This window comes from Vitis vinifera, chromosome 5 (genome assembly GCF_030704535.1).
Source record: "Vitis vinifera cultivar Pinot Noir 40024 chromosome 5, ASM3070453v1".
In the NCBI taxonomy this organism is placed as follows: domain Eukaryota; kingdom Viridiplantae; phylum Streptophyta; class Magnoliopsida; order Vitales; family Vitaceae; genus Vitis; species Vitis vinifera.
The window spans coordinates 21,436,511-21,448,001 of record NC_081809.1 but is presented as its reverse complement, the minus strand read 5'-3'; the positions used below and the strand labels follow the sequence as shown (position 1 = coordinate 21,448,001).

At 31.0% G+C, this 11,491-nt stretch overlaps 1 protein-coding gene across 1 annotated transcript; it reads right to left on the bottom strand.

Moving 5' to 3' along the window:
• Positions 1 to 364: 364 nt before the first annotated feature.
• On the bottom strand, positions 365 to 3,862 carry LOC100251509 (probably inactive leucine-rich repeat receptor-like protein kinase At3g28040). The gene is made up of 2 exons (XM_002265810.5): positions 2,129 to 3,862; positions 365 to 2,033 (listed from the first exon to the last, which is right to left on the bottom strand). Exons 1-2 carry the CDS (start codon positions 3,685 to 3,687, stop codon positions 554 to 556), a joined length of 3,039 nt encoding a protein of 1,012 aa, XP_002265846.1. The 5' UTR covers positions 3,688 to 3,862; the 3' UTR covers positions 365 to 553.
• Between the last annotated feature and the right edge of the window lie 7,629 nt (positions 3,863 to 11,491).

Sequence of the window (11,491 nt, the reverse complement as noted above, 5' to 3'; positions counted from 1 at the left end):
CTTCTGTTCTATTATGTGTAGTTTCTGTGGAGGGTTTTAGGTTCAATTTGAGGTGGAGTTTGTCTTATACTGTGTTGGAACTGCTGCATATGGTTGTTGTTTGAATGAACTTATTCCTTAATACAGATTAATAGGGGAAAAGCAGACATAACCCCCAAAAATATGTCTTTTATACACCTCTCTATGGAACATGCATATAATAATAGCTTCAAACTTAAAATTATATTCTAGTTTCCTTCATAACCAAATAAGAAAAACTGATACACATGCTATTCCTTTTCTTCTCCTAATGCTCCATTGCTCCAAATGGTCATGTTTCTTTATTAACAACATATGAACAGACCCTTGACCTAGCAATCAAAGAGAAAGAAAAAGAACTATGTGATTGAGTAGAGACCAGGAAATTAACTGCGTACATATAGATATGAAAACAAAGTAGTACACTCCTCATCAGTGAAAAGAAAGGAAGAAAAATGAAATGGTTTCATCAGATGTTGAAATGAATTTTTTGTTGTTCAAGCCAAAAACAAAGTTACAATGCATGGATTTTCATTTAGAAGGCTTCCATCCGTTGTGGAATTGGGGTCTTGATGACCTGAAGTATCTGCACCACTTCCGCCATGGTAGGCCTGCTTGAAGGTATCTGAGAAGTGCATACCAGGGCCAACTTCAGAACTGGCAACACCTCCTCTTCTGGGTACTCGTTCATGCTCGGGTCCACACACTCCAACACGTTCCCTTGCTCAAGCAGTACCCGGACATGATCGTTCAGTATCACCACATTGTCTTCTCCATATTCCACTGGCCTCCTACCAGTAACTATCTCAAGGATCATCACTCCAAAGCCATAGATATCACATTTCTCGTTCACCCTCAAGCTCTGGCATGCTAGTTCTGGTGCCACATACCCTAATGCACTCTGAAACCTGCTGCTTATTACATGCTTGTCCAGCTTTGTCAATAGCCTTGCTAGTCCATAATCCGATATCATCGGATTGCAGTTCTCATCAAGTAAAATGTTGCTTGGTTTCAGATTGTAGTGGATGATGGGTGGCCGGAAAGAATGGTGCAAGTGGGCAAGCCCCTTCGCAGTCCCTAGGATTATTCTGAACCGATTTGGCCAGGAAAGAGGTGGTGTAGTTGGAGGCCTTTCATGGAGTCTCGCCTGTAAGCTCCCATTAGGCGCATAATCTGTAACCAGGAGCTGCAGCTGAGGAGTCCAGTAGTATCCTTTCAGGGATATCAGGTTCTGGTGCCTAGCTTTCCCAAGGATCCGAACTTCCCTGTCGAAGTCTTCTGGATACTGGATTATATTCGAAGTTACAAGCTTTTTTATGGCTACCATTCTCGCCCCCCCTCCTAAAGAAACCTTGTATACAGTTCCAAAAACTCCACCGCCGATCTCAGCGGCTTTGTTGAGAAGGTTTTCAGGATTGGCGATCCAATCCTGGGATGCCCTTGAATCGAAAAGAATGAGCTTCCCGGTCGGAGGACTCCCAGACCGCGATGAGCTTGAGCACATGCTCTCCAACGCAGTATCGATGAAGGCAAGCCTCCTCCGGGCGGATACATTTAGCAGACTGATAACTACCACCCCGATCAGAATAAAGGCAGCAGCAGTGATGGCTATAATTGCTGAAACACTGAGGAACATGTGATGCCTGAATCGCATAGGAGTTGTAGTAGATTCATTTCTTCGGTTCTGACCATTAATGGGCTTGCCAAAGTCGTAAGGGTCAAGGACCAACGGCTTTGATACATTCAGCTTACATGGTCCCTTCAGCAAGGGTGAACAAATTCCCAAATTTCCCTGCAATGCACTTTGATCCAAGCTTTGAAATATGCCCCCAACTGGAAGCCTCCCAATCAGTCTGTTGTAAGAAACATTAACAGCAAGAAGATTCTCCAAACTGCCAAGCTCCCTTGGTATCTCCCCGCTCAGTTCATTGAACTCTAGCCTCAGAATCTCCAGCTTCTTCAACATTGCAAAGGACTTGGGAATGGAACCATTTAATTCATTATGGGACATGCTCCTGGAACAAAGAATCACAAATTCGCAATCAGTATAGATCATCAAAAAATCAGTGGATTAATGTGTATGGATTACTGTAAAAAACAGTGGACTTACAGCAAGTATAGAGATGAACAGTTTCCAAACTCATCCGGGATGGGTCCAGTCAAGGAATTTCCATCCAGCTGCAGAATGCCCAGACTCCCTGAGTCGCATATGTCACCCGGGATCGACCCGAATAAAAAAGTGTTCCGAAGATCTAGCACAGTCAGGTTCTGAAAGTACCCCAGTTCTGGTGGCATCCTGGAACGGAGACTGTTCCATGATAAATTCAAGTATCTTAAGCTTGAGAAAAGACCGATTTCTGCAGGGATGCTTCCTGTAAGCTTGTTCCTCGACAAGTCCAAGGAGTGAAGAGATTCAAAGAGCCTGCTTGAACCTGGTGGGATCGGGCCTTCTAGCTCGTTCCCCGACAAGTCTACTTCATCCAGACCTAGATCAAACAGGCCCTCAGGTATGCTTCCACTGAAGCCATTACCTCTCAACCGGATCACTGATAGCTTGGGACAGTAAAACAGTGACCCTGGAATACTTCCAGTTAGTCTGTTATCAGATAAGCTCAGAAACTGCAGTGATTTCAGGTTACCCATTGATGCTGGGAGGCTTCCCGTGAAGCCATTCCCCGAGAAATCAACGTACTCCACACTGCTCATACTACCAATCCACTGAGGGAAGTCCCCAGCTAACAAGTTGTTTGATACACCAAAAAAAACCAGAGAGTTCAGCCTCTGGAGCGAGTCTGGAAGCGATCCCGTGAATAAATTATGGCAGAAATCCAACCTCCTCAGGTGGGGGCACAGTCCAATGTCAACAGGTAGCGGTCCAGAGAAGCGATTTCCCTGTAATTGCAGCTCTTTCAAGTTATGTATCGCCGCAACCCCATCCGGCACAGACCCAGAAAATACGTTGTGTGAAAGATCCAACGTTCGGAGCCTATTCAATGTCCAAATCCCAGAAGAAAAATCCAAGTTACCCGAAAACTGGTTGCTGGAGAGGTTGAGGTTACTCAAAGTTGTGCACCTCAGCAGTGCACTAGGAATTGGCCCTTCCAGGAAATTCATTGATAGAGAAAGGGATCTTAGCGATGAATAGTTTTCAAACATTTCATCAGGGATAGGTCCTGCAAGTGAATTATGGGAGAGATCGAGAAACCTTATAGAAGTCATGTTTGATAGAGAAGAAGGTATGCGGCCTGAAAGGCTGTTGTGACTAAGATTAAGCCTTTCAAGGCCAGTGATGAGGGCCAACTCTGGACTTATACTACCAGAAAAATTGTTAAACGACAAGGACAGTACCTTCAAGTTCTGCAACTTCTCAAGCCCTCTTCCAATCTTCCCTGACAACCCCAAACCATCAACGGACACCTCTGAGACCCTGCCTGTGCTAGGATTGCACTGTACAAATTCCCAGGAACACGGGGAGTCATCGTCTTCGCTCCATGAGTCCAGGCGTGAAGAGGGGTCATGGAGGCCTGACTTGAAGACGATGAGGCCTAAAACATCGTCGTTGATTTGAATTGGGACGTCCTCGTTGGCCATGCAACCATGAAAAAGAGCTGTGTACATCATCAAGGAAAGAAGCAGCGGAATCAACCCCATCTTCTTCATCTTCATCATCGTCCTCGTTTTCCCTCTCTCACACTTTCTCGCCGTGTTGTATGCACTCAAACATAGCTCCAGAGAACTGCAAGTCAAGAAATCTTTTGCTGGGGACCTCTAGATAGTAGAGTACTACAAGACAGAAGAAAAATGAAGTTCGTTGCTGTGCTCACGGGAGAGTGTTGATGCATTCTTTACAAAAATAGCCCTATCTTTTACATAAATTTGGTCTGAAACCTTTTCGTCTTTTTTTTTCTTCTTCACAAAACCCTAGTTGTATTGTTGCTTTTAGATTATTTATGAGCAATTATTATATTAGGGTTTACCATTCAATACACATCGATAAACACAATCAATAACTATCATATATGTATTTAGATTATAATCAAATTAATCACGTTTTAGGTACTGAACACTCGTTTAAAAGTGATTTAAAAAAGTATTTCTAATATTTTGAACACTTAGATAATAAAATTTTTTAAGGATTAAAGATATTAAAAATGTTTTCTAAAATCACTATCAAATAGAGTCTGAATCAGACAAAAATAATTATAATAAAAATAATAAATATGGATCCCCCTAATTTAAAAACTTAGGGCAAAACATAGATGAAGTAGAAATCTATCATCTTTTATATATTTACATGGGCACCTACCTAGGCAAAAGTAGGTTGGTTTTGAGAGGTTGGATGGGATGAGAAATGATGGGGCTGTTTGGAAGAAAGGAAAAATGGAGGAGAATGTGAAGTAATAGTTATTGGGAAGGGTCATGTATGGTGTATGAGACAATCAACAACTGGCAACTGGCATATTCCAGACGCATTTCAATGCGTGCTTTTTCTTGTCTTTGTCTTTGGCTTCTTGGCCTATTCTTCCATTCTTCCTTCACTTTCAGCTTTGGGTCTCCAGTCTTTTGATTTTGAATTTAAAATAATGATTCTTCCTTTGGAATATTTATTCATTTTCACACCTCTTGTTTATGTAATTATATGCCACCTAGGTTTCAAGATTTTAAAAGGTTTTCATTTCATGTTGATTAATTTTGAAAGAAGGGATGCTTAATTAGACTAGACAAGATAAGATAATTTCTAAATTTGAAGGGTAAAATTTATTTTTTAATAATATTAAATATGATTATATGGATCCACATTTTTTGAGTCTCATTGTTTGAGCCGGGACACACGTGAAAACTGTAGATCCAAATTCATTTTGAGACATGGAAATAAATGGAAAAAAAATAATGGAATAGTTTGAATATTATTATGAATAGAATAATGTTAATAAAATGATGAAAGCAAAATGGAGAATAGTCCAAAAAGGAAAAAGGGAATATTCAAATTAAAAAAATATAAAGAGTATTTATGTTTAAATGATATTACATGAAAGAAAATGATTTTTTTCTTAATTTTAAAGAATAAAAACAGTTGATAGAAGCAATAATTTCTTCTTAATTTTTTCTTTTTTGAAAAAATAGGGGGAAATTTCAGAAATTATTTATGTAAACATTTACTAAAGGGGTCATTGAAGTTTTTTTTTTTTGGTTCTATTTTTGAAAAGTAAAAATATTTCTAATTCCATTTGATGTGTTAGAGTATAATTAGGATTAAAAAAATAATAATAATAATAATAATTTTTTAATGTTTTTTAAAATTCTCTATTTTAAGAAAATGTTTAATGTCAAATAGGAGAGAGATATTGCTCAATATTTAATTCTCTCTTAATCCGAGTGAAATTTTTTATGGCATTAGAATATTGTCATGTGAAAGCACTTGTCAGTCAAATATACTTAAAACTATTAAAAAAACCAAGGTCACAACAAACAAAATTTGAATGAAAATTTTCAAATTTGTACAAAAATAGATTAAGGTATAGAATTCCTAAGAACTTTTGGGGGTAAGGTGAAGGTGTGAAAGGACCAACTTGTTGAAAATCGAATTCCAAATTCCTAGGCCAATTGCATTTTATATTTTAAAAAATAATTGACATTTCATATATTTCCCTTCGTATAAAAAGTATTATATCATTTCACATTGAATAGAATAGAAGAAGTCTTTACCATTATATAAGACACTACGAGTCATTATAAATTTAGAGTAATTTTATGTTTTTAAAAATTGAAAAATATTTTTAAAATTTTAAAATATGGAATAGTAAAAGATTTTGACTACCTTAATTTTTTAAAATAGTTTTTAGAAATCATTATTTTTTAAAACATGAGTTTGAAAGAGTTTTTACATTTTATATAAAAAAAAGTTACTATTTTGTTCTATTTCCAAAAAAAAAAAAAGTGTAACCAAATAAATCAAATTTTATTTATTTTACTATCACTATTATGTAATTTGAGCATTTTTATTAGATTACTTCTTTTTTTTCAACAAATATACAATATAAATATTTTAATTTTATCTAAAATACGGATGGCAATAAGTCTATAAATTGATAAGGAAACATCTTTCTAGAATATGTGGACAGAAGTGAAAGTTAAAAATTGATAATTGATTTTTGAATGATTTCGAGGCCTGATTCAAGTGGTACAGGGATGAGAGGGTTTGTGGGAGGTTTCGGTATGAAATTTAGGGACAAAAATTTATCTTTTCCTTTACTTGGACATTTAAATTATTGAGTTAGTTAGCTTATTGTAATTAGTGGAGTTTGATAAAATCAATTAATTATTTCTTAAAAGAGAAAAATATGAATAAACTACTTTAAATTGATGCTCTTAAAAACTCTTTCTAAATTCGATATTAGTATAATTTTTCTATATTAAAAAAGTTTCTAACTTAGAGGACGTTTGTTTTTTTAGTTTTTTACTGATCAAACTTTAGATTATTTATTTATTTTTTATGACTTATTAAAATTTTTTGTCTCAATAGAAAAAATCAAAATATTTAGGTTTTTCTAAATAAAAAAAAGTAACATGTTGATTTTTTTTTTTTACTTTTTCATATTTAATAAAAATAAAATATTACAAAAAAAAAAAACAATCTAATACTTTTAATAGTATTAAGTACTATTTAGTTTTTTCAGTTCTATTTAGAATTAAGTGAAAAAATAAATACTATCTTAAATAAAAATCCACGATACAAAATTAACGAAAATGTCACTAAAACTCTATTTAATTTATATTAAAAGTAATGTCACATTTAATAATTTTTTTAAAATATTTATATTACTCTCTCAAGAATTCATTTTCACTTCAATTTTAATTTTCAGCTACAATAAAAAATTAAAAAAGTTTAAAAAAAACAAAAACAAAAAAAACAAAACAAAAGAGCCAATAAAATTGAGCCTTATAAACATAGGAGAAAATCTATGTTATATCATATAGTGATGAAAGAGAGAGAATGAACCCCGTGACAGAAGTGACATAATTAAAATCAACATATTTTTAATTACAACAATCATTCAATAGAAACCAAACAAAAGTAGCAATAATCACCTAGAAATCAATGTGCATCAACCAACAAAGCACCCAAAATTTGATAATTAGAAAATATACATCAACTAACTGTAGCTGCAATAATGCATGCCCATGTATATAAAGTTGTCAATGTGTCACTCATGAAAAATGTTTCCTCTTTTTTGTTGTCATCGATGATATGTCTCCAACTATGATGGATCCAAGTGACCCCTTCATGCTAGCCAAACGTCCTACTCCAGTGACAAAGCCAATATTTTGGTTTAGGAGGATGGGGTAAACTTTAATAGCAAATAAAACTAACATTCAACAAATAATAAATTATAAATATAAGAAATTTTATATTGATTCATAATATTTCTTTTGAATACATTTTACCTTTAGAGGATGGTGTAACCATTAATAGAAAATAAAAATAATATTCAACAAATAATAATATTAAATTTTTTTATATTGATTGATAATATTTATATCCAATACATTTACAATTATCCTCAATAAACTTTCATATTTTGAAAGTATTCCATGGTAGTTCTATTATCAATACTCAAATATATCTTTTTCTATAAACAAAAGGAAGTTAGCGTTCATCCATTATTCTCTTATTCAATTGTCAATTCTTCATAATATTCATGTTGGAAAATGGTCTTTCCAAGGTAACAGGTATAAAGATAGGATTAAACCAATCACACAAGTAAACTAATGAATGTGTGCACAATGTATTTCTTTATTTCTATCTTTTTTTGTGCAAGACCATTTTTGCTAGAGTGCATATCAATAATATAAATTTCAAGTTAATCATTAAATATATCATGAGCTCTATTGTAAAAAAATCTTGTAGATAAAATTAAACAATCTTACCAAAAGAAATAATTGAATGATTAAGATTTACACAAACCACTTCAAGAAGTGATTTAGGATTTGTTTGACAATTGTTTTTAAAAACAATTCTGAAAAAATAGTTTTTAAGAACAGTTTTGGAAAACTGTTTTATGACGTTTTGTAAAACAAATATCTGTTTAGAAATCTAAAATTATTTTTAATATTTTTAAATATGTTTTAAAAATAATTTTTATATCCATAGCTTTATTTTTAATTTATATATATGTTTGTATAATTATTCTTTAAAACACTTTTCAGAAAAACAATTAAAAACAATTAGAAGAAGTTCCCTAAAAACATTCCTCATCAAATAAAGAATCTCAATCACTCTCTCATCATTTGTAATTGTTGCTTATATACTTTAATTATGGTTATGACATTGACAATATCCTAATTTTTCCTTTATAATACTTGTGAAAATTCATTTATGATTCTCAATATAGCTTTCATCAAATATAAACTGAACACAAAATTAAATAATTGCATTGACTCAAACAAATTAGTTGTTTCATATCTTTATTTTAAAATTTGACTCATCTTCCACAATAATCTCAAGTACTTTAATTACAAATGAAAATATGTTAATCAATTTGAGTAAAGTACCATAATCCCTAAAATGTATCAATAGAATGTTTACAAGTGGTTTTCTTATTTAAACATTGTCCATTAGAAAACTTATCATAATTAAGTGATTTAATAACTACAACTTGTTTATCATATCATGAAATTTGTATGTGGCACCTACAACATTAATCACATTAACAATTACAATGAATAAAAGACAATTTAAATATAATTCTTTTATCATAACCATAAGAGAAATAAGTTTTACACCTCATCAACATCCACTCATGTCTTGTTCTAATATGGGCATTAGTTGGATCTACTGATTTCGAATTAGGTGAAACAAGATTGAATTAATTTTTATGTCAAATTGTTATTGTTTTCATTTTTAATTTGATAAACTAATCAATATTTGATTTATCCTTTCAATGCAAATTGTTTGGTAGTAGTTATACACAGATGAGACGTGATTGTACTTCATGAGTACTCACTATTGGTATAGCTACATGATATACTATATCTCTTCCTTTGTTTGCTTCCAATTAGTGGAGTGACACAAACTACATATCAAGGGTAGCAAGGGATTCCTAAGTCCTATGATATGGAGTCCAACTTGCATTAGTAGGATCTCAAGTAGTAAGAACATGCATAGGGGATAATGAGCAAGTATCCAATGCCTCAATTATAGCATCTTATGTCCATATGGTAATATGATACATTGATCACTAAAATCATGTCATATGGACTTATGCCACATAGACATATTTAATTAGTTGGATGGCTAAAGATCATAAAATACTCAAACTTAATTGAAAATAAAATTTTCAAACTATAATTTTTGTTATGAAATAATAAGTTTATTAAGAAATTTTTTTGGGACATGAGAACTTGTGAGTGATTATAAATATCTTATTGTGTAAATAATTAATTCTAGCATCGAAGTAAATCTCCTTCTAACGTTTTATAAAAGAAAGGCATATTAATGAAATAAGACTATTATTCTATTAAGCATTCTAGTTTTTCTTCTTTTAGCTTTTGTTTTTAAAATTTCTTGATTTTGTAACATGTTATTAGTATGAGGCTAAAACAATATTTTGTAAGTTTTAGATTTTAACATCAAATTTCATAAGAAGCACAAGGCTAAAACAAGAGTTTGAAACATCAAGACTCCTATATCAAATTTCATGATAAGGTACATCATGATATAGTCTTCTTTATTTTCCTAGATTTATTATAATTGTTTATTCTTTTATGTTATCATAATATTACTTAATTTTTAATTATTCATAGTTTGAAGTTATGTAAAAATAAATAAAGAAAGAAAAAAGGCTAGTAAATTAATAAACTAATATTAAAAACTTATATAGTGAAAAACCATGTGAAAAATATTATGTTATAAATTAAAATTACTCATAGTAAAAAACAATGTAATTATTATTAATAATAATAAGATATGAAAATGTAAATATTATTTATAACCAAAAGGTGTGAATATAATAATATTAATATTTTTGTTACCAGTTAGAGACTATGTCAATTTATTTTTTTTGTTAAAAAATGTTAAATTATTCATATTATATGATGTTTGTGATTTAATTTTTTTTTTAATTAAAAAAAAAAGGCAAAAGCTTTTGTTAGTTTGCTTTGGGAGTATCCATTCATGAAGCTTAAAGGATTGGAGTTCCATAATGCCAAGAAACTTTATTATAGTCGGATCATTAAAGTTTTTGAATTGTATCGTGAAATATCTTTATTTTAAAGAATTTACAATTTATATATCTTTCATTGAAGATTTGCTCAAATTGTGATTCTCTATCTCAGATCTTTATCAACAATGACTAGATTTTAATAGTGTTTTTCTTGGTTATTGACAAAATGTGAGAATAAAAAAGACACTGACATTTAAGTGTGGTTGTTTGGTAAGTTGGAACCCTAGAAAACAAGATTGTTTGAGGGAAAAAATTAAAAAAGAAAAAAAAAATGATACACTATTCTAAAAAAAATGTTGATTTATCTTAATTTCATTGAATTGTGGACAAAATATGATATATTATTCTAAAAAAATATTGTTTTATCTTAACTATTATGTACCATCCGAGACTGTTTTGTAATTTTGCATATTATCTATATTATTTACTATTTAATTTACTTCTTTCCATTTGAAAAAATGGATCTTATATGTGAATAAAATCACGAGAGAATAAATTATTTTATAAATTAAAGAGAACTTTAATGGGATTCAGATTTAGTTTTTAAACTTCATCATATTTCCATTTTCTAAAAGGATTTTAACTCTGTTGAAACTATTATAGTCCGACTTCTTTTGCTTAAGCATAAGATATATGATTTCTAGGTATGTTACTTGGAAACAATTCATTGAAAGAGAATGAAATATAATAAAAAAATATTTAAAAACTTATTGATTTTTTTATTCTTTCTAAACCAATAAGGACTGGAAGAGTCTCCTCTAATAATATCAATATTAATATAAAATGAGATAATAATATTTTTTTATTAATTATGAGTTTGAATAATATTTTGATTCTTCTACATTCTTCTATCATCAACAATGAAAGAATAATAAATAATAGGAAATATTATTTTCTAATATAATCTTGTCAATGTTTCATAACATAGGAAAAATCAAAGATGATTATCTTATCGATTTTAAGAGTAATATTATTCAAGGAAACTCATCTTGTCAATTTCAATTTTTTTTTATGTCAAATATCAAAGAATAATACTTCACAAGTCCTAGCTATTTCATAACACAATGATTTTCATCTTACAACGATATATTTATGACAAGAATTATTAAATTGATGTTATAAACTTGAGATGATATTTATCTTAAGCTAATTTAAACTTGTGAAATTTAATGAAGTGATATCTTGTTTTGTCATTAAAGTTCTGTTCATATGATATATTTTGTTGTTATTCTCACATGTATTATTTTATT

Excerpts from the sequence above, each read along its gene's own strand:
- LOC100251509 (XM_002265810.5), bottom strand. The coding sequence starts at position 3,687 with ATGATGAAGATGAAGAAGATGGGGTTGATTCCGCTGCTTCTTTCCTTG. Across the intron at positions 2,034-2,128 it reads TGTTCATCTCTATACTTGCT|GAGCATGTCCCATAATGAAT; the intron begins GTAAGTCCACTG and ends TCTTTGTTCCAG.